The 24,442-nt window shown below is 47.0% G+C and overlaps 1 protein-coding gene across 1 annotated transcript in view; it reads left to right on the forward strand.

Moving 5' to 3' along the window:
* The first annotated feature begins 498 nt into the window (after positions 1 to 498).
* Positions 499 to 24,442, forward strand: part of LOC144166651 (glutamate receptor 2-like) — a 41,565-nt gene continuing 17,621 nt past the window's right edge. The window contains exons 1-2 of the mRNA XM_077696183.1: positions 499 to 597; positions 17,016 to 17,177. Coding sequence (XP_077552309.1) covers positions 499 to 597; positions 17,016 to 17,177 — 261 coding nt within the window. The remainder of the gene's footprint in view (positions 598 to 17,015; positions 17,178 to 24,442) is intronic.

Consider the following 24,442-nt stretch of genomic DNA (forward strand, 5'->3'; position numbering starts at 1 on the left):
CACAATCAATCAGTCAAGAGCTCATTGAAATCGTAGTAAATTATTCCCGCAGTTCAGCTTTGTCAAAACCAGTGGCGGTGGTTGTGGTTTGCGACAGGCAAAGAAAAGGAAATTCACTGGGGATATTTTGAGCTCGGCAGGGAGCTCACCTGCGTACAACCCAGTGCAGGGGAAGGGAACTAGAGGGGGAGTGATAGGATAAAATATATATATAGAGAAAAAAGTATAAAGAGAGCGGTCAGTCCTATAAAGCTGTCAGTCCGGGCACATCAGTCAGTCACTGCAGTCCAGGCTACAGCGGCTGCGTGAGGCCGGTCGTCTCCAGGTAATGGAGCAGATGGGCGAAAACTTCCCGTTGGGTTGCCGCCGGCCCCTTCGGGAACAGAAGGTCCTCCATGCCGGCGCTGGGAAGGCCTCGACGCTGGAGCGCTGGGTGGAGCTCTGCTCTCCGCACGCGTGGTGGAGGCAGAAGCATCTCCAGTTCGGAACAGACCGCACATGTATGGGGGAGTCCTTCCGCCCGTGTCGGTGCAGACGCTCCACCACATCGGAGAACCAGGCAGCGGGCGTCCCTCCCTGCTGAAGCGCGAGACACATGTACGACTCGTGAACGCGATTCGCATGCTACTGACCGTTACGATTGATCGTTAGGACCGGTTTTAGCGAGTATATTATCTCTATGTTTTAGCGTCGTTCGCTAGTTGGAGGAGGCTCACGACGTGCGACTGGCAAGCCAGATGCAGTCGTGCCATCGTTGCGATTGTCGTGAGGCCACAGCCAATGAGAGCCCGCTGAACCCCAACCGCCCGCAACCGGCTTGCGTTGCTTGTGTCAGCTTGGTCGTGGCTCATATTGAGTTGGAAAAAACTGGGGTTTCAGAATTTAAAAGAATGTTTAATTAACTGAAAAAACTGGGATTACATATGTAGACAGAGGAGCACCCAGAGAAAACGTATGACGCGCTGCTCGGGCGTAGGGCGACTCCCCGGGCGAACAGCACACACACACGTAAGAGAGAGAGAGAGAGAGATTTTTGATTGATTGATTGTAGGGTTTAACGCGCCGACGCAACGCAGGCGATGAGGCGCGCCGTAGTGGAGGGCTCCGGATTAATTTTGACCACCTGGGGATCTTTAACGTGCGCCGAAATCTCGTACACACAGGCGTTTTTGCTTTTCGCCTCCATCGGAAAAGCGGCCGCCGCGGCCGGGAATCGAACCCGCGACCTCGTGCTCAGCAGCGCAACGCCTTAGCCACTGAGCCACCGCGACGGGTGAGAGAGAGAGAACGAACATAAACACCCGCGTTGCGTCTGGTGCCTCCATAAACACGGGCATAAACACACCCGAGTCAGGGGCGCGTTCGTGCTCTTGAAAAGCTCGGGTCCTGTCGTTCTGCGCGTCTTCGGGCGGCAGCCCCGGAGGTGTTGAGAGGCTAAGGGCCTCGTGGCCGACCGTTCCTGTTTCTGGGCGGAGAGATTTCTGCGAAACGGTGGAGCGAGCTGACACTTGGGTCAGATCGGGTGTTGGGAACTTTAGGCTTAGGATCCTGGCGGATATTTGATTGCCGCTATCTGTCAAACTGCGAATGACAATCCGTAACACAACTTTTCACCACACTATCAACCCCTTTCTCGCATGCGGAACTTTATTTCAGCTATAACTGCCGTTTGAGCGATGGGTGACCAAGGCATCTGCGTAGCCTGTTTCGATGCTTCCGGCAGGTATCGCCATCTCTCGGCCGCTCGGCGCACCGCGCGCCGCGGCGACCAGTCAGCGTAGGCTTGCATCGCGGCAAATATCTGATCGTCGCTTTTAAAATAAGACCTGTCAACAAACCCTACCACAATTTTTCACCACACTAACACCTACTTTCTCGCATGTGGAACTTCTTTGTAGCGATCAGATTGATTCAGAAGAGCAGCGACAAGCGGTTGCTACTGAGGTCTGCGCCGATTCGAGCCGCTGAGTGTGCCGAGTTGGCAGGCGCGGCCAGCGTGTGCGCGGACTGTTTCCGAAGGCAGAAAACGCTTCAAGATTGCCTTTTTAAATGCAGAGCATTTCAGTAACTCACGATGTCACCTGCGTTGACGTCCGTCGTAGTCCGCACCGTCGTTGTCCGCAACCCTCCCCCTACACCATATAAAAAATACTATCCGGCGCCTGGTTTCGATCCCTCGACCCTGCGGGCGGAACGCAATGTACATGGTGCTCTACCCACTGCGCCACAAAGCCGACACAGAATGGGAGGCTACGAACGCGACTTATATCCTTGACTCATTCAAACTACGTCAAGAAGCTGCTGATACAACGCATTCACTACCACCAAACTCAAAAAAAAAAAGTGGCAGTGCAACGCCAGCATGCGCGGGAGGGAAAACAAGCACAAAAAGAACAGAACCCCTGCTGGCGCAGTTTCAGGCAGGGGGCGCGCCAGCACTGCGAAGACGGGAAATTTGAAATGCGTCGAGTGGTAGCAGTGAGCGGATAACGGCGCTACAGCCCATTATGGCGAATCATGCAGTGCTCTGCATTTCCGACAGTTTTCACGTAGAGTGGAACGGCTGTAACTTTTTTATCCATTTCTTGCGAACTACGCGCGGAATCTACAAATTCAGCTCAGCGATCGTCGTAGTTGACCATGGAGCAAAAACAGTGGGCGGAGCGACGCCGACGACGCATCGCATGCGCGCATCGGGCCATGTGTCTCAAATTCACGCGTGCGAATAGTCGTGGCGACAGTCGTAACGATCAGTCGCATGCGATTCGCATGCACCAATCGTTTATGTGTCTCGCGCTTGATGCGTGCGGGCAACGGTCGGGGCGCCAGGCCGCTCACGACCCGACGGTCGGGGTGCATCGTCTGCAACATGCGGGCCAGGGCGGTGCGGGCCTCGTCGAAAGCGGTGACGTCTTGTGATACTGTCATTTGGTTCCAGATCGTCTATCGTCTGCTGTGCTAGGTGACCCCGCTTTCCGAAATAAGGCTCGCGTATCTTTGTTCAGGCTTGTTGCTTTGTTCTCGTTTTACTTTTTCTGTGCCTGCGTGTCTGTGCTTGTGACCTGGCGTCATGGGATCATTCGCAGCAGGCGACAGACGATCTGAAACGAGATGAGTGGTATTTATAACGATGAACCATGGGAATATTTTGATATAATTCGTATGAGCTCTTATGTACCTATTTGTGGCCATCATAAACTACCGACGAAAGAGGTTTTGTGATCGTCTGCTACCTTATTCGGCTCCTTCCTACCGTCAATCGTTATCCCGCATTCCGTTCTGCATGTCCCAGATTGCGCCACCGTTCCAAGTTCAGCGTGCATGTCCAAAGTGGCCGCTATTTTCCCATGAGCAAAAATCGGTTTTATTTATTTTCAGGATAACCAGGCAAATACCGTCGTTGATCCTGGTGTCAAACGAAATCTCCCACAAAATTTGACCTGCGCGTGAAGTTTGAGCGGGAGCGCAGCAGCGATTCACTCAGGAAACATTTTTAAAGCGTTCCGTTTATCGATGTAGCCCCATCACCTTTGTAGCGTGCTGGGCGTATGTGGCGTGGACGCAGCATACTACCCTCCCCCTCACACTTTTGCCGTGATATATTATCCTCCGCTTTGCTGCGGACTCATATTCGGTGGCATCTTCGTTCCCTCGGTTATTTCGTAGCGCGTCGCCGTCTGGCAACGTCTTGCACCGCCTCAGCCATCGCCTCAGCATACCGCCCTCCCACTCACAGTTCCGCCATACTTTCTTCCTTCGTTTTGCTTCTGTTTTTGGTACTCCCTTGTTCGCTTGGTTACGAAGCCAGCGATGCTACCAAACCACAGTAGCCGACGCTTAAGTGCTGCGCTTACGATGATTTCGGAAGGGCGATTTTTTCTGCCAAAAAATCTCGGCTCTTATAAATTGAGGTTCTGGTTCTTACGATGATTAAAAACGCCACCCATGGGCTTGCTGGTGGACGTGAATCTTAAAACTCATAGCAACACAAACAACTGAAGTGTTCCGTTTTACACGTATGGATGAAATCACGCTGTGCAAAAGAGATATAACAGGGCGTTCTAATAGGCTTAAAAAATAACTTACCGTGTTAATAGACGTGGCTTTTAGTAAAGGTGCTGTATTGGTATTCCGTTATATTCAGCGTGGTGCAAAAGAGTTTGTCTTTTTCGGCCCCAAATTACGCAAGCCCGAAGAAATCTGGCTGGCTTGAGACAACATCGCTTTTTTCTTGGCTCCAAAATTTGGAAACCAATGTGTGTTTTCAGACAAAAATTTCTTGAACTCGGCTGTCCCCAGAGAACGCCCACTATTGAACTGAGAGTTACACATGGTTTAACCAAGCGGTGGTGGCCTCGCCAGCTCTGTTAACTGTACGTGATTTTAGCTAGGACTTGACATATTAAAAACACCTCGTTTGAACGTCAATCCGCAAAATTTCTAGGAACTAATCCGCAAACGACGCCGCTTTAGGATTTTCTGGCCGAGCCAGTGACACCCACATCGCTCATTCGTTTCGCTGCTCGGGCAGGGATGTCTCGTTTCCATGTCGTCAAACTCCAGATCACATCAGATAAAACTTTATGGTTGCCACGGGTGGGACCGTTTTCAGGGCGACTTCAGTGTCCTTCCGGCGACGACAGAATTCATATAGATCTCTGCGTCGTCTTCGGCCACCTGCTCTAGTGAGGCCTGGGTCACCGGGTCTGTGCTGATCAGCGCGGCCTCCTATTGCTCTGCGTTCGCAATCTGGCATAACATGGGGTGCTCTTCAAGCGCTGGTAGGGGTTTTTTCGTCACAGGGCCAAATCACATGTGGTATGTCGGCATATTGATGGCAATGAGGGCATTTGTTAGAGAGCAGCTGATTTTTTTCTAGGTGTAGCTACCGCACCACTTTAAACTCTAATTGCTTGGTACGCCTTTCACATAAACCAGGAAGGCTGCTGTGTAAAGCGTATTGTTTAAGTTTTTTAAGAAGCCAACTAATGAAAATGTGAGGGCTTGGTTGTCGCAACAATTGCGATGGTGTTTCTGTCCTTTCTTGTGACAGTGGTTGCCTTGGCTGAAGCTAAACTGCAGCAGCGCCGGCACTCCTGACGACATGTCCGGCCCCATGGCTAACCTGCTCGACGCAGTCCTGGGTGTAATGGGTGCCACGTGAGTATGCCACTCGTTTTATGCAGGGGTAATCACGTACGTGGCGGCACTGACCCGTCGCGATGGCTCAGTGCGTAAGGCGTTGAGCTGCTGAGCCTTATAGGAGGCGGCTTCGATTCGGGGCCGCGGTGGCTGCGTTTCAGATGCCGGCGACAGGCAGACCACTCGTTTGTGGAGATTCCGGCGCACTTTAAAGGCTGTCAAGCAATCCACTACGACGCGCCTCATAGCCGAGGTTTAGTGTCGGCGAGTAAAACACCGAAAATCAGCATTTTAGTGACATGCGCTGAATTTGGAACTCACTTTCTTGTTCTTTGTTCTTCAACATTTTAGACTAGCCTCCCTGGTCAGACCGTTGGTAGGCCGTTATAATGGTAGGCTGCTACGATTAAGGCGTACGCAGTAAAACAGCTGCGCAATGCAAGGAGATATGGGCTGGGTGAGTTTGAAGTTTGGCAAGCTCAGATTAAAATACGTTTTGAGGAGAGGTTGAAAACACTCGCTTCCCGCAAGTGCGCAGCTTTCAGAGTTGTGTACCTCTTTTATTAATTGTTAGGTAGCTATCCATGACACGCAATGGCTAAACAACACTAGAGGGCTCACGATGAAATATTTCGAAATGAAGGCAGACGTAAGACAGCTAAGTTAACCAAAACACCAAAGCTGACGGAAACTAATTGAGAAAAAGAAATGGATTCCAAAACGTCGTTGGAAACGCACAGGGCAGAGAAATTCGATATCACAAAGAAGAACCGCTGCGGTAACTCTGAGTGTCATGTTTTACTTTTTGAGGCTAGAGCAGGGTGCATGAGAACGGAGAGTGTTGTTGGGAAGTTACCCAAAACAATGAAGCATATGTGTTTTGAGGGAAGGAAGCGAAACAACATCGCACGTTGTGTTAGAATGTCATCGTACCCATAGAGATTCATACTAATATATACTAGAGGGAAATCTGGCGCTGCATTCGCGGGCCGCCGTGGGAGGAGCCATTGCAGCTAGCGATGTTCCTCGCCTACTTGGCTTGGTTAGGCGCGTGGCTTCTTTTTTGTCTCGAAGCCAAAACCAATAAAAATGGGTAACATTGTTTTCATGTTCACCTCGCTTGAAGCTTCTAAATAATCCCTGACAAATCAATCTTTCTGGAGCTTTTATTTTATAATAACAAAACAAATTTGATTATTCTTTTGCAGCAATATTGCTGCTTTTTCGGAGCCAGAGGCAACTGTCCAGCCGGTTCGTGAGCCATGCCAAGGACAAGTGGAACTTGCCTGGCCGGTACATGACGGAACGCTCGCTGAAGCGCGGCTCCCCTAGACAAGTGCGCCAAATTTCCCTCTAGTGTATATTAGTATGAAACTACATGATCGTACCCATCCAAAAGCATGTAGACGAAATATTCCCCAGCTCGCAGACATATTATTTCAAGGTAATACAGAGGAAGTGTACTGTAAGGCTGTAGATGGGACTCGAAAGGTTTAAATGGTGCTTGGTGCACCTGCCACCTGTAACAGACAAAATGTAAGGAAAATTTCACTTCACTGAAATGCAGCCTTACGGCTACAAAGGAAAGCTGTACAGCTTTGTCAGAAACTTCACAGTTGAAGAAACATTCGTCCGGGTCCAGCTCACTCCACCTTGGGGATTTTAAATTCGTCGATGGCCAAAATGTAATCTTAGCAAGGCGCTAAGGCCATCGCAAAAATGAGACGAGCAATGCCACACAGATACATATCATTTGCGGTGTGATGACAAACGCAGTACCCGGATATAAAGGAGAGCCCACACTATCATTATAAATAAACCAAGCCGCCTACCATCGCTGCCGGTGGAGACCCGTACGCTGGAGGTTTGAAAAGTAATTTTATATTCGGTGTAATAATGTGGTACTCAGGAGGCGGAAGTTTGAACGGACAAATTTTATCTCATTTCTGTTCAAATCTAGGCCTTTCATTGGTTTTTGGAGAGCTTGGCGTAAATGGTTACCACTTCGATTAGCGTGTGAAGAAATGCTCGGCCGAGAATCAATGGTAGAGAGAAAGGGAAATGTCACGTTGGTGACATTTACTGGCATGGCAAGCGACGGTCTCGACTGAGTACAGTGTGGTCACACGAAGACGGAACCAATCAAACTACGCAGGCGCGACACTTCTTGAAACCACTCATCCCTTTATTCGTTGCCGTATTCCTGTTTTTGAGCGTACTGGCGCGCATCGACCTTTCCACATGCAAGTTAGGGCTGCGGCCGGTTACAGCTTCAGGTGAGAGCATGAGTTTCCTATACACTAGAGAGGAATCTGGCGCTAGCGTCTATGCGGCTCATATCAAGGCCGTCTCTGTTGTCCTATGGGCCGCCAATACATCATGCACTCGCCTTAGTTTCGTCATTGTCTTGGACTGAACCGTTTTAGTGGCCGTATATTCGAACACAGAGCCACAAAAATGCGAAGCATGGTGTGTTTTTACATAATTATAAAATAAAGCAGTCTGTTTTAAAGGTAATTAAAAAGAAAGTAAAGAGTATTTTTGCCGGAACGGTTGTTCCTACTATTCTGAGACAAACCTGGTAGCTAACAACAATGTTAATATTTCGAGGGAACTCATTAGATGCCCTTATTAATTTTACCATAATTTCTAATAAAAAGTTGTTTCAAAAGGTTGGAAATGTTTTTGAGCGTGCCTAGAACCGTCGCCTTCGTGAACCGGTGCACCAACCGCCAGCTACAGTTCAACAAAAATTGTTGCTGAGCAATTTGGTTCGTACTTGAAGAAATAAGAAAACGCAACGTAAGCAGCCGGGGACAGTGACAATATAGGACGGATACAGGCGCCGGTATCTGTGGTATCTTGCCTTCGTCGGAGTACGTTTTCTTTTTTGTTGTCAGCTACAATTTTCGCGGCGGCATATTACCCTCTCAGTCATACGTCCTTCGACTGCGAAATGACCAACGTCAGGTACTATAATGAACAATATGAAAGGGAGCACAGGAACGCGTGGAAAACCGTCTCGAAACAGACTCCGAGAGATACGCGGATGGCGCTGTGAAAAACAAAGGGGGAAAGGATGGCGCTCTTCCACTAACTGCTGCCACTCCCACCACGCTTGCCTATTATCTACAAAGAAGCAGCTTTCGCCGTTTCGCCGATAATACAGTATCGTTCAAAAGCCGATAAGACGCACGGCGGGAATGGGAACAGTTGTTAGAACAGCGTCCCCCTTTCCACTTTGTTTCCGACGGCGGCCGCTGCGTATCACTCATAGCTGGGTCTGAGCGTGTTTTCTAGGCGTTCCTGGGTTCACTTTCATATTGCTCATAATAGTACTATCACACACTGCCTGCTGTTTCACCGAACACGGCTACCACAGAACAGGGTTGATTCGGCTAGCTCGTAGCTTGTAGACGTGTTGATGCATAGTGAAGAAAGCAAATCCCAAAAACCGTTTAAGTATCCAATTGTCATGCCAAGACCAAGCCAAAAGCGGGGTCTTCCCATAACCCTCACGACTACATGGATTCCCAGGTGCAGTTTCCCCTCTAGTATACTTACTAAGAAACTCCATGGGTGGGTGCTCCCTTCTGGATGCCGCGGATTCGTTTCCCTGCGGCGGGGATGGCGTATTTTCGTGGACGCCCGGCTGATAACTATGACAGAGGCGGATGGCTAGAGATGACGAAAAAAACTCAAAAGAAACGCAGTAACGAAAAAAGCCGCCATCACGTGACATCTGCACAAGCCGCATCGCTGAGGATGTAACCCATGACGCTAATGCTGCTAAGAACACCCGGTAGCCAGGCACAGTTCACATATTGTTTGAAATTCATCAACACATCGTATGCGTCCCGTGGTTGGTCGGCATGATAAAACTGGCCTATTCTGAAGGACAGTAATTTTACTGTACCGCGCTCGCTTAGAACTGACATTGTGCATATTGTTCTGCATTGTACACCCTCCCAAATTGTTAATTATATCGCGGGAGCGACTACCGATCGGCATGTCAGCGCCTTATCACGGTCTTGAGCAGCGAAATGACGTCACTTTGAAAGCACTTTGAAACTCGGCAGCATTTCAAAACTCAGTCTGCTTGCCTGAGTTTTGAAATGCTGCCGAGTTATGTTAGACTAGCATGCTTACTCTTGGATGTGTGTTAGTTTTTACAGTATGTGTTAACTGTCGTGTCTGAATTTGACAAATTTTTTCGTACATTTTTTTTTTTGAAGAATGGCGAATATCAGCCTTTCGCCTTAAATCAGGCGAATGGCCGTGCACTGCACTGCTGTGATTCTATGTGATGACAAATGATAAACACCCTGTACCCCTCCGTCGAACGACGACGATGGTGGGACGCGAGGCTTTTTCATGTTCGCTTTTCTCCAGTGCATTTTGTGGTGTGCACGGACGCAATCTGTGAGACACAGAAAGCTCCGCTTTAAAGCTTAGAACTGCGTTATACAGACAAGATTTACCAAGAAAAAGAACGGGAAGAGATTGAAAATCTCTTCTCCTCAGTCCTTGTACTCATAGCTTAGGTTTAATTATGGGAGGTTGCGAAACACGCCTAGTTCCCACGTCCATGCCACCATCACGAGTCTGGCCTTCAAGAAGTGCCCCACAGAAACTACCTCTATGCTTGTATGCTTCATCGCTTGTCCTGTCTTTCCTTCGTTCCGCTTCTCTCTACATATAAGCACTTAACACAAACTACCAGTGCACACAACAGCATGCATTGTCAAGCGCACTCCGCAAATAGAGTGAGAATCAAAAACAGATTCTTGAAAGGAGAACTATACAGCGTTGGTAAACATTTATTAATGATAATTAAATGTATAATTTACGATGAGGAGGGGCAACAATGCAACTCCGCAGTTCAAAAATACTAGTTTCGTTGATTCAGTGGTATTTACAGCTCAAGGCGCTGTTAAGGCTGCGCAGAATTACTTGTACATTTTTAATTGCGTGGATACAAAGCCAAGCAATTCATTTTTTTTTTCGAATGTTGCAGCTACAGAGTCACCTGCCCGGAGTTAAGCGGCACGGGCGTGAACCTTCCCGATGGCAGCTGGACTGGCATGATCGGTGACGTACATAAAAACGTGAGTACACCCGCAATAGAATAAAAAAAATTCACTGTTCTGCACGAAATGTGGTCAGTGCTGTTGATTATATTTCTAACAAGCAAACACACACACACGCTCGTACAAATGAACGTACTCTACCTTAATTCCCTCCGCACTAAACTAGGAGCTCATTTCAGTCTCAAATCCGCTCGATGACACCAATGCTATAGTTCAAGAACAGAGAGAACATAATCTCACAAGTCGAGAACGAAAGCCACCTGTAATTGCCCTGTACTACATCTGGATCTTCCGCAGTTTGTCGTAAAGAATGGGATCGCAAGAAATTTCTCTTTCCTCGTGCACAATAAAGGAACTGCAACATTTCCGATAACTGCTTTCACTCATTTCTTCGGGACTGAAAGCACTGAGAAATCTATAGCAATCGCTAGCACGGAGTGGCACTGTGGGATTTGCTCGTCGCAGCAGATACGCCGTCCGTTTCTTCTTTTGTGACTTTCTTTTAGAGTGGCTATCGACAGTTTTCATTGCTGCAACTAAAGGAAAGCCGGCGAACAGCCGCTACACCGCTTCAATGACAAACTCCAGCGTTTGAAGGCCGCCAAGACCGGGAAAGAAACAAATCTCTTCGAGCAAGTTCCTAAGCGAGCAAGTTTCTAAGTCATCTGGTGGGCATTGGCGGTGAGATCTTTGAGTGGCGCCCCCTGGCTCTGACGTCGGCTTAGGGATTCGTGCCGCTGTCGTCTGCTACACTCCGCTTGTGAGGGGCAACAGTGCCTGAGCTAGAAATCGCCCGCTTCGTTGTTGTTGTGCGCTAAAAAGCCCATTTCTAGCGACTCAGTTATTTTGCCAGCTTCTGACGCATCTGAATAATTTGAAGCTTATCCCCCACAAGTTTGCAACACACGAAGAGATAGAGAACAACTTTCTTCAGAGTATCGGTCAGAAGATCGTGTGTAACTCGTCCTTTCTTGCTTATTCGCGAGAATCAGCGATCAGAGCTTCTCGATAAGTATTCAAAATGCGTAGGCTTCCCTGCAGTATTTTTGAGATGCTTCTATGAAGACTCAACAGTCTAATACTACGTACCAAGCAGCGGCCTCTCCACGCTCATCGCACAGCAGGAAATAAAGAGGCTTTCTTCTGTTTCTTTCGTTGTTCTTATATCAGATTAATGTTTCTTGCTTTTTTTCTGCCCAACGCATTAATTTTTCTGCGCCTTCACCAACTTCTTATTAGGAGGTTTCGGGATGTTTGGGAGCCTCACAAAGGTCGTGTGGATATTTCCTTCATTTTATATGGCATACATTCCCTTCTTCACAAATTGGCTTTCATTACGGCTGCGGGCAAGAAGGTGCATATCCGCAGCGTGCTTTGTTTATTCACATGCAGATACAATGAGAAGGTTTGTGCTACGCCACCGCGATCGCGCCCTAAACAACGTGGTCCACAGTACTCGAAGGCGGCTTTTGTGCTCCGAATTTCTATCGTAATTATATCGTTATCATAACGAACTGACTCTCAACTCGAACAATGATGACATGATTACAGTGCTGAAGGAATGATATACTCGCTAACTGACGTAATAAATAGTATACCTGCATATATCAGTAGACTCGAAACCGAAGAAGAATTCCAAGTAGCTCTTCGTTGCTTTTCAACCCTTCCAGGCGCGAAGAACAAATCCTATTCTACTCGGGATAGTGTTCTATGATTTGAAGAAAATTACTTTTACTCTCTTGTCCTGGACTGAGGACCCGGCCCACTAACCAGATCGATTTAATTGTTAAACAAAGTTTTCCCCTCCTCCCCTACTCCTCCTCCTCCTCTTGAGTGCAGTTTTCCTATAACGCATATCCGGATATCTGGAAGATATGGCTGTGCAAAATGTTCCGAAATATCCCTCCAGGTCTCAACAAACATATATGTGTTACTATAAATTTAACGAAGACGTGACTCGTTTTGCTCAATAACCTCCATATACTGGTTAGATGCCTGGTATAGAATCAGCACGCGCGCATACACACTGGGTTATCTGGAACTCAACCTACAGTTTTTGCAGTCTGTAGTGCATGTCGGCAAACTTTCATGCCTTGACAATGTAAAGTGATGTGACAAAACGCGTTCGAGCGTTCGGCAAGGTTGCAAAAACTGTTTTACCTTACATATGATTACCGGGAATCGTGATGCCTTCTGCCAAAGCCGACAGCCCTGAAGGCCTAGAATTTGTTTTGGTCTTCCATTTTCGCCGTTGTCGGTTATTAGCAGCTGACTGTTCCTTTTGTTCGAATGCTTACATGAGAAGCTGACGCCTAGCTCCGACTCTTCGCGCTCCGCACAGGACCGGCTTCGCAAGGAATGGGGTGGCGCCGGCAATGTTTCTCCCGTAGCGGTATCCAAAACTATGCTTTAATTGACACCATGAGCTAGTGTATGCGATTTTAAGCCTACTATTATGATAAAAAGTTACCCACACGCCAATTCTGGTGCGGACAAGCATCAGAAGTTGACCGAGCGCAAAGAAACAGCAGGGAGAGCGATCCTGAGTGAAGCAGACGACAAATGCGAGAATCCCTAAGCTGACGTCACGGAGGCGCGCTTCGCAGCGCCGCCTGTGTTCGCGCTCACCGCCAATAGAGCAGTAAGTTTTAGCTGTGGTACTTTGCGGCCCCATAATCTCAATACTAGATGGGTTGGTTGGCTACTTTCTGCAAGTATTTAAAATTTCAAAAAAAAAGTTGGAAAAAGAGTAGCGGGGTCTCTTTTCAAGGAGGAGAGAAGGGGTCCTCCAATTTCTCTTGTGAGGAACGGAACCGAGACACCACGCTATACTTTTCCTCTCGCGGAATAGAAGTGCGCTAACCCTGCCCCTCCCTCGCCTATTGAGGAACGAGTGGGGAAAATGGACGTTCAATCAACCAGACAGGATGAAGCGAAGTGCCTATAATTCCAAAAAAACAAATTCAGTCTTATATTCCACGTTTACTTTACTTCTCGGAAGCTAGAGCAGAGCAAATGAACGAACTTTTTACTCCCGGAGCGCCGGTAGACTACAAACTCGTCAAGTTCCAGCGGCGGGTACTGGTCGCTATAAAAAAATCTTGATTTGGGTTGGCTTTATCCGCCATTTGTTTCTCTCAAGAGGTTAATAATGTCTAGTTCTGAAAGAAACATTATCTGTGCATACCTACTTACGCGATAAGGAACACCTAATCATAGTCATCGTCATCGTTTTGCCGCCAATAGAAGCATTAGGGAACAAGATAAGCTCAATTACTCAGCACTTCGGTCATCACCGCCATTTTCATCATCAACATAGTTATGTACATCATCCGTTACTTACAAAAGTTTTAGGCAACCATTACAGGCATGGGCATCAGGGTTAGAGTGCAATGCAAGAACTGTAACAACAGATGGCTCGAAGTGCGGGATTATCTTGCAAAAAGATGCTCCAAAGGATATACACGTCGAAGTCTTAAGATTTCAGGCGCGATAGCGTTCGTTATTGATGGAGCTGTTTGTAAAGGAACTGGTGCGTTCACCATCTACGCTCTCTAAGCGCTGAACGACAGCTGACAGAGTGGGAGTAGCAAAAAGGGTTTTATGTGCTGCGCCAGACAAAAGCCAAGAGCGGCGATCGGGGATAAACAAAATTCGACACGCATGCGAGGCGAGCGCTAAAGTTTGGAATCCTCTCTCCTTCGCCGCACAATTATTCTTGAAGGGCCTACTGCTGGCACACGAGATCTTTTCCACACTGTATTTTTTTGTGCCTTATTTCATCTGCGCACGGGTGCTCTTTCTTCGCTGCCCCTATCGTCGTTTGCTGTTGGTAGTAAGGACATCGTTACCGCGGACGCCTGATACGCCGAGTTGAGGTGCAGACCAGCTCCATACGCCTAATGCTTAGGTGAAATCGCTGAATGTGCATATTTCTAGTTTTTTTTTTGTTTGTTCAAAACTATGGTAGGAGTGACGCTTAATAATGTATTCACAATGTTTTTAAACGCTGTTGTAGCTCGTAAGAAAATACGGCTCCAAATATTTTTACTCAATAATCTTTCCTGTTCCTGTAAGGCAGATTACCGCCTGCTGTCCGCCACACCCGAACTCCCCCTTCCAGCTCGAACCACAACACCGGTGTGAGTACATCAGGAGGCAAGACGACCACATCCGCCTCAATTTTACTGTAGGGGGATGATTAAGGGGCGAAGGGAGAGGGGGAGCACGGAGTACTTGCATTTTTCTTAAACCTTATAAAAACAAAGTAATTCAATTTATATAGCACGAACGCATCTATGCCAGTTTGTACACGCCGTAGAAAACCTTCACTATGCGACATAAATTCTTCTAAAAATACCTAATTTGACAAAAAAGATTTTCCGGACGTTGGGAAAAACTATATTGGATTTCTTTCTTGGTATTTCAGCTACACAGCGTATAAAAAGTTGGTGTGATGGCACGTGACACCGGCCAATTAGTTTGTACGGTCCTTTATGGGCTACTTGTTGCCAGATGCTGTGAATTCTGCTATAGTTTTTTTTTTATTGTACGAGGCTCTCTATCGAAACTGAAGGTAATTTAAGTGCAGGTGAAATAGCTTAGCGACGTAAACACGCGGCAGAAACTAACGTTGGAAATAATTTCTCTGTGGCCACTACACAGGGTGCAGCTGCAACAAACACATGGAGTGCGCAGCCAGCGCCAAACAACATCGTCTCTACTAAAAATAAGCGGCCACGTTTTGTTTTCGGCTGCTGAGAAACATGGCCACAGGTCATGGTAGACGCTACAAAAATTACTTATGGTGCCACATAAGGCGAAGATCTAATGCAAAGCGACCTCTCAGTGACTACAAGAGCGGGTAGGCACTGACGGAAGAACTATTTACTGAAGATGTAATGGTCAGTCAAATGGCGTTTCATTGGGTGACGTCTAAGTGACACCTATTCTAAGCTTAGAACGCACGTTCGCTTGTACGCGTGTTCTTCACCGCCGCTGTTCAATGGAATGCATTTATTGTGCATGTCAATGGTCACTCTCTTTCTCGAAGCCCGGACATTTATCCCGACCTTTCTAATGACCAATGGAAATGGTGCACCCAGCGAGCCACACTGACTCACATGATTTGGGCTTGTGATGCTCAGCCACAAACTGCACGAGCATGCTTGCGAATCACCAGATGGAGCAGTGGAGGAGGAGGAGGAGGAGGAACAAACTTTTATTGAAAAGCAAGACATTTGGTGACGCTGATGGGTGGGGTCCCTAGTCCAGGACTCCACTGAGTCTGGCCTTCTCCCGGGCCTGGTTGACTAGAGACCTGTTTGCTTAGCTCCGACCCTGAAATACAGGTCACGGTCGTCCAACTGGCAGAAGATGCCGCTCGCGCCCAAGGGCTGCAGGCCGCCATCTGAGGGGGAGGAATTCAGGAAGGCTCCCACTTCTCCTTCCTCCTTTCACCCAGTTTTGGGCAAAATAAAGTTATTATCATCATCATCATCACCAGGAGGCGTCTCAAAGTTAATTGGTGTAGCCGTAGTGACTGTACTGAACTCAAGTCTCTACACTATTAGACAATTCCTGTGTCACGGGGTTGGCGAAAGAGTCGTGGTGTAAGAGTCGTGGTGTACAGTGGCGGCTATCCCATGGGCCCAACCTGCACGTAAGGTCGCCCGAGCTAAACTCTCGGAATTTTAAACCTCCCAAAACACCCGTTGTAATCGCCACCACCGCAGCGTTAGCTATGCTCCTGGAGCTCTCGTCCTCCTATGGTCACCTTGTCGCCGACCAGGGTTTTCCGGAAACCTGCTTTGGTGCTACAGTGGCCCATACCATGTGCTACGTCAGGCCACTGACGTGACGTATAAAATTTCCCCTGCGCTTTCCTCCGAGTTCTCTGGTCGCCCCCCAAACGAACATCTCCACGTCCCCCGCCTTAAGTCCTAAAACCCGCCAAATCTCATCTCTTCTTCTTAGCAACGGGACGGTGGTGTCCCTGTAGGGGTTATTACTTTGTGTTTGGACTGGATGGACGCGTGATTGCGAGGGATGAAGATGGAGCAGGGCAGGGGCTGATGCTGTAGAATTAAATGAAGACGAGGTGCGCTATCAAACAGAAGCCTGCTGCCACTGTGTCTTCCCTTTCTGTGGCTGGTGTAAATAACCCGTAAATTGAATACACCACCCTTTCGCCAACCTCGTAACACTTGTTTTGCGAAAAACACGAACAGAATAAAGCCCAAGTGCGTGATACAGCAGAGCGAGTAAAGTCACTCAGTCTAAGCAGAACTGCTGTCTTGTATCCTTCACGTAAATTACCTATCGTCTTTAAAACCTTTTTGTCAGTTTGTAATGATCCCAAGTGACCCACTGCACTCTCCAGCACAGCCTCACTTACTCTTTGTAAAAAGTGATGTCATCAGCTTTCGCAAGCGGAAAAGTCGGTGGAAGCTTAAGAATCGGTTATTCATGGATTTCGACGTGTAAAATTCCGACGTGTAAAAAGGATAAGAGGCTATAGGCTTATAAAGATGGCTGCCATGTCGTTTTCCCGCTGCGTAGGGACTCAATGAGAGAAAAAAATGCTTTATTCCAAGTTCTTGTGTTTGGATCACTGCAATAGATAAGCGTTGTGTTGTAAAGAGGTTGTGTGGAAAAACCAGTGTGGGTATGTATGAACTTGCCCTCACGCCTTGCTTCTGGGCAGAGTATCCAACAGGACTGTTACGCAGCTTTGCCTTCAAATGGGGAGCACTCTTCAATGTATTTGTCACTTTTTTTCAGATCGCCGATATAGCACTCGGTCCATCGAGCGTGACGTACGACCGTTCCCGCGTGGTCACATTTAGCACGCTCGTTGCCGGGGAGCACCTGTCCATGTTGGCTGGCTTCCCGGAGCTCATGGAAGTCAGCGCTTTCGGGACACTACTGGCTTTTGAGTGGGAGGTGAGTGACTGGATGCACAGGCAGATTGACGAGTATCTCATGTTCACTCTGGAATGCCTGCTTGAAGCTGAAACTGTGGCACTTCTGAGCGGTCATCAGGCAAGCTACGAGGACCGAATATTAGCCCTTAATCGCCTCATAAACTGTGATTCAAATGTCAGGGTTAAAGGAATACGCACCACGAAGGTCTACTTTAGTTTGAGTTATTGGAATTTTGCGAACTTAGAAGCGAGCAATTGAACTCGATCGATACACTAATAACGGTCGTTGTTATTGGAAATATTTAATTTAGATTGATGTGTTGGGCAGGATGCAAGGCAATGCAACTTTAACAGAGGCAACTTGAGGATGTCCGCCACCATTTAATGATTAAAAATGAAAGCTAGTATTTTGTCTTCGTGTCGTACATTACTCAATATGTTCGCGTACCATTCCGGTGTTTTATAAAAACAGTTTCTAAATATTGTAACATATATGGAAAGTTTCTGAAAAGACCGGGTGCAATTTTTAATTACCGTTTCTGGAGGAGTGATTTAATCTCGGAGAAACAAACACGCCCTATCTTTATTAACCTGAATTTACTTCAAGCCGGCAATTGCAAAAAAACAAGGAAGTCTTCTATGGCCATCCTACTTTAGCACAAACGTAGAACGATACAAAAATAGTCCGTGCGAATATATAGTGGGGAAAAGTGAATGATCTGGGCAATCCAAGCTGAAAAAGTTGGGGCATCTAGATTTGAAGTTTTTGACTTGAACTGAAGAATGATCTTTGTTTTCAAGTGATAAAGCTACAGAAATCGCATAAAGCACACGTCGGCAACTTTTTGAGGTGTAGGGTCGAGTAGTATGAAGCCCACACGGCGAAGCGAATTGAAAATAACATTTCACAATAACATTTGACATCAATAACATTTGACAAAAATTTTGACAATAACATTGACCATAAATCTCAGCGGATTGACAATACCATTTGACAATGATTAACCATAATTTGGCTAAGTGTAAAAATGGAGACAATACTAAGTGGAAGCGACCAATTCTTTATTCTTCTCTCCCGTCTAACCCCATTTGCAGTCAAAATTAGTGGGTAGGCCTTCAAAGAGGAAGTGACATGGGGAGGGGTAGGGAATCTGACGACGTGCCGGGGGCGGGGAGGGGGGGGGGGGGGCATAATACTGCTCTTCGGGCTGTAGGTTGCTGACCACTGACACAATCAAAACAACAATGGTTTGGCTGCAACCGGGTACCCGGCGTCGCCTCGACGTGGCTCTTGTAACGGCTCCATCGATTAAAAGGCGGCACAGTAAGGAAAGTTTGTTGCTATATGTTGATAAGCCTCAAAAAGATCTGCAATTTTCTTTGAACCAATAAATGTTTATCAGAAATAAATCTACAAATTTCTAGCCGAATTGTCTTGTCCGTTTAATCGTTCCCACCAAAAGCGCGGAACTCATCTTCGTGCAGGCAAAGCACACTGTACAACGTCCCACTTTCAAACGAAAAGTCGTACTTAGGACAATCGGTACGTCGCCTTAATGAGCGCCTTAAGAAGCCCCGTGTGCTGCGTCAGCAGACGATGGTATCGGGCAATCTCGCAATCTACTGCTATAACGATATTCCATTCCAAGATAGGTACAAGCCTGCCACTTCCGGTGCAGCGAAAAACATTAATTGAACGTCCACAATGTACCGTGTTTCACATCTAAGCCGATCTAAAACATACTAAACTAGTTTATATGCACAAATACTTCTCTGGATTGAGCTAAAAGAACACTTATAATAAAAAAAACGCCTGGTTTTTGAAAAAAAAAATATAGGCATCACTGGGGCTCGAGCCGAGGCGTTCCTTCCAAACCCATGATTCTACTCTAAGACTACCTAGGCGGGGCAGCTGATGCCTTTTAGCCGTTGGGTAATAGAACAGAAGGAGTGGTCCAAGGGAAACACAAGATTGCGCTGGCTGCGTGCAGGACGTGCCGGGCTATCCCCCACAAGGAAACAGAATCTCGAGTGATGCGATGCGAATAAGAAAACTTTTTCACGAATGTACATTGCATGGAGTCGATGAGGTATAGGTTGTAATGATTAACTGTGTGTTAAAGAACGATATTTCTTAGGTTAAGGTACGCACTGTAGGTTATTTTGTTCGTAGCTGGTGACCAAAGCCTCATACGCTGGTGGCTGTAAAGCGTGAACCGCATAAAGCGTTTTCTGCTTGCGAAAACGCGCCACGCATGCCACAGTCGCACAGACGCTGCCGCGGAACCATCCGCACGCTGCGCGCGGCGCGGCCGCAAAGTGGTGTGAGGAGCTCGAGCGACCGCTCCTAAGCGCTCTCCAAAATGCCGCTCAAGGCACACACGAACTTGCTTGTGCGGTAAAGGAGCGTATATAATGTGCGCGTAAACGCTACTATATTACATCAACAGCGCCACCAGTGAAAACGCCCATGCAATATCTGCCGGGGTGGTAAGCCTAAACATCTCTGGAGGAGCCAGCCGGCTGTCTCGAGCGCTTCGAAACTGCCGCCATGAGGCGCATGCCTCCCCATTGGTGCAAGTCGTCAGGCTGCTCCCACTGCCGCTCGATTAATTTTTTGAGCGAGGGAGAAGCTTCCGCGCGCGCGGAATCGTCGACGCTGGCGTGAAAAAATTGCACGCGCAAGCCGACGCGCGCTAATCACGTGCATAAACGCGTCATGCAGGTTACGCTTAAGTACACGTCTGTTGAGTCCTGTGCGATTAAAAATTGTCAGAAGAAGGTAAGGCGGAAAATAGCGAGGCGTAACAAAATGTTATGAAAATATAATGGACATCATTCACTGATGCTAATTGCAAATAAAAACAAGAAGGTTGAAGGTTAAGCCGCTTGAATTTATATCATTTCCAAACGCTTCGAATTCTTTGCGGTTGAAGATCTCACAAAACGAAGCCATAATGAAGTGCCGGTCGAACGCTGTGGTACTTTGAGATTTGAACTTTCGCCCAAAAAAGTTGAAACTCACAACATTGAAGGTGATGAGATGTGTGTGGACATTTCACGTTGAGTCTACTACAAAGGTTAAACCTAACTGGGTGGCTTTATGCAGCTCACCTAAAGTACACTCCTTGGATTATTCGGTGTTCAATCATTGTGTTGCTTCGGTACGAATAGGATGTTAAAAAAATTACACCATCTTCCCGTGGGGAACCCTGATGAGGATGCGAAGCATCGTGGCGGTTCCGTGTGGTTCCATTGTGTTGCCGTTATGTTGAGTGATCTGGTTTTTACTAGCGCCAGAGGGAATTCCGCGTCCGGGTCCACACCGGTGGCAAAGGCACGCAAGTGCTGTTGTGTTACGGTGAGTAGGCGGCGGTTCTCGAGGCGCCGAAGCTCGTCCATCATGTTCTTGTCGATGTTGTCTGTGTGGTAGAATCGGTAGTCTCCGTCAGCTTTGGTGAGGTAAAGGTTGTTAACATTGGTGAACTGGCTGCGAGCAATGTACACGCCCTCCTCTTCGCAGCTTTGTCTTCTCATTCTTCTTCTTCTTCGGCGGTTCCCCTACGGGAAGATGACGACGGTGGTTGAACGCGAACTATCTCGTGATGGATTCTTTGGTTGGCCAATCCTTAGGGGCATCCTGCCACAATCAGCATCAGAGTCGCTGCGGACGGGGCTGGTTGAGCTGCAAGGCGCGTGGCGCTTCCCGCCACAGCTTTCCCACGGGAAATTCAGCATCCCCCTCTAAAGTTTTCAGTTCGTCGTTTCCGTTGACGTTCAGCTTCGCGTGCCTTCGTTGTATCAGTAGCTTCTCGACGTAGTTTGAATGAATCAAGGACATAAGGCGCGTTCTTAGCAGTTGCTCCTCTCCCGGATTTGTAGCGTAGTGGGAAGAGCACCGCGTACCTCCCGTTGCGGCCAGAGAGTCGTGGTATCGAAACCGGGCGCCGCTAACTATTTCTTTTTTTATAGTGTAGTATCGCGGAGCTGTGGGTGTAAGGAGGAGAGTTGCGCATGCGCAGTGAGCGTGTGGACGGCGCCGCCATCAACGACGCAGGACCAGGCGAGCCTAAGAAATGCTCCGCATTTAAAAACTGCACATACAATGAGAGCTTGGTCGTTCGAATTCGGAGGGCACCATATAATTGTTCGAATTAAGCGGAGTTTGAATTACCGGGCTGGCGCTAGAATGCATGGACATCGTGCCACACTGCGCGGGCAGAACACGAAGAAGTCACCTGTAAACTCGTTATTGCGAATGGGGCGCTACTACACATTTGGGGCAGGTGATTGCGTAAAAAGTGGTCATGGAGCTCGAACAGCGAACGAAATTACTTGATCAGTCACTTATACGCCAGAAACAGGCACCGACATGCATTCACGTGAGCAATTAGCCGCAATGTCAAACTAATGACGCTGTTTCTTCTCGAAAACACGTTTATTTACATGGCAGGGATCAGTTACATGGATTTGCAACACATTGTAGTCACTCTGGGCCGACTTCTGCGAGGAGCGAGGAAAACAAGGGTATCTCATTTCGAATTAACCGTTCTGGATACTGATGCGTTTGAATTATAGGGATCTTTCCCCCATTCAAATATAAAGTGTTGTGCCGGGACAAGGGCGTCAGTTAAAATTAACTGTAAGTTCGAATTAACCCAGTTCGAATTAGCGAGCTTTTACTGTATGAGGATATTACCCTAGTTTCGCACAGCAAGTAAAGTTCGCCGAATTGTTGTCGCTTCTGCATCTGAATCTTTCGCCATTTCACCATATAAGACGTAATCGTCCCGGTAGTTTGAATCGTTGAAGCTGTTGTGGTGCCAATATCATTTATTCAAAATTTCAAAGAAATAATGCATTCAAAGAAATAATGCAACTTGCTTGAATATGCCCGCGCGCTGGCTGATTTTTTACCATATAGATAACACCTACTTCAGGACGACCGTCCCTTTAGTTCTTAAGCAAGTGAAGGCTGACGTTCCAAGTGACGAGATAATGTCTGTTAAAAAGCACATGAGATCTTAATTGAATGTGATTGATTGATTGATTGATTGATTGATTGATTGATTGATTGATTGATTGATTGATTGATTGATTGATTGATTGATTGATTGATTGATTGATTGATTGATTGATTGATTGTAATGTTTAACGCGCCGACACAACGCATGCGATGAGGCGCGCGGTAGTGGATGGCTCCGGATTAATTCCGACCTCCTGGAGATCTTTAATGTGCGCCGAAATGTCATTCACGCGGCACTTTATTGAAAGCTGTCTGAAAATGTAAAGATACAGTTAGCTTAGAAAAAGTTGTCACCAGATAATAAAATATCGTACATGATTTCGCCCAACTGAGTAACGCAGGAATGATGAGCGCTGGCATCGTCGATTTGGCCAGAGTAGGTAATCGATGAATGAAGGGTTTGTTTGAGATATATATTTTCGTGTTCTGGTGTTTCACGAAATAATATTCGCTGGAGACAGTGTTAAAGAGAAGTCCTCAAAGAGTGAAACACGTTCCCAAAGTCCACTTTTATGGATAGCATTAATGTTGCGCGTCTTGCAGTCTTCCAGCAATTCACTAGTACAAGGAGAACTGTCATACAAAATATGTGACTACCTTGGATGCATTTTTTGCAGTGGAAGGTGCTTTCAAAAAATGGAAACAAAGGATGTCATCGTCAAAGGTTCCACGTTGCCCTGCAACAATTTCTTGTCACATTGTATGTAGGATCAAATGTCAGGAGAGGGAATACGTTCACTAGGTGTAGATAAACGAAAAATCCCTAGCCCTCTCCACTAACGTGAAACCTGGGGAGGAGAGAAGCGTTCAGTGTATAAGTTCCAACGGAGATGAAACCGTTGGGGGGTAGAGGTATTCAGCTTTGCTGCAAAAGTCTCGTGTCTCTGCAGCACAAAGCGTTCTAGCGTGAGGCGTTCGAAAACAAGTGTTCCGGTGCGTTATTTTAGTACCCGTTACGTTTTAGCGCGAGGCGCCAACGAGTGCGCCGGTGTTTACGTACCGTGACTAGCGCGAGGCGCAAACTAATGTCACGGGGTTTCAGTACCATGACTACATGAGACCACGACATGATACGACGACATGCGACGCCGACAGCCCGAGCTGCTAAGGGGCTTCGCCCCTAATACTGCCAATGCCCATTACCCTCATCAACAAGGAAACACTGGCAAGGAAGGCTGGATATGTTAGGGTACTAAACTAAATGTACAAAGTAGTCAATGAAACAGTTGACTTTTTTATTATTATATTGGTGGCACGATCACAGGCAAATGAAACAATACCAACGTCAACCTTTCTCCTAAAATTCGGAAGATTTGGGGCTGGATAAATAGATTATTTGTGGGTTTGATTTTAGGTTAACCTGCTCACGGAGCTGCACAAGGTTAAGGAGTTCTGTAGATTGATCCCGTAGCGACTATTTCTGTAGCGACTGTTCTTTTTGCAGCGAGCTGATAAAAGGCTCTAAAAAAGAGCTTCTGTATGAATTATGTTGTTGCTTCACCCCTTTTCAGCCTGAAATAATTTTAAAGAAGTTGGCGCGCGAGAAGCTATTAAAAAGGTCTCCTCCATGCCTCGAATTCTCCCAGTATCTAGAGTATGTGCACAGTGAACAAGCGGCTCGACGTTCTTATGTTTTCCTAGTTACAGAAAAATGCAGTGCGAGGTCGAAGGTGTGTGAAACCACGCGATGATCGCAGGGAAATTGGGGTTAAGTCTTGCGTCGAACATTTATGTTCCATATTTTTTATCAACTCAACGAAAAAGTCGTTGAGTAGCTTATTTATTTATTGAATAACTTGCTACATTGTATATTGCTACTTGCTACATTGTACATTATATATTGCTACATTTTAAGGGCTCCCAGGCGAAGAGCATACACAAAACTTGAAAAGACACAGCCAGTAAGAAGCACCGCGTGTTGTGGCAGTCACTTCTGGGCAATTCCCTACAATGCAAGTTGAGTGCACATTACTCGGCGGAATGAATAAATATAGTGAGGCAGTAATTTTAAATCATGATCTGGTTACATACAGAAACAAAAATATATCATGTAACACCCAATATTTTGCCGCGAACCATGCATTGGGTTTGATTGTTTATTTATGTTTTGTTTTCGCCGACCGGCTGCGCCGGGCTGTGTGCTAAGGGAAGCGCATGTTTCATTATTTCTATGCCGCACGTGTTATCTCTTTTGATAGGGAGAGCGTTTCGAACTAACGTCAACAGCCTAGAATAATCATCTTTGATCTACAACCTTC

This window comes from Haemaphysalis longicornis, unplaced genomic scaffold (genome assembly GCF_048455015.1).
Source record: "Haemaphysalis longicornis isolate Haplotype H1 unplaced genomic scaffold, Haemaphysalis longicornis Haplotype H1 scaffold_18, whole genome shotgun sequence".
NCBI lineage: Eukaryota > Metazoa > Arthropoda > Arachnida > Ixodida > Ixodidae > Haemaphysalis > Haemaphysalis longicornis.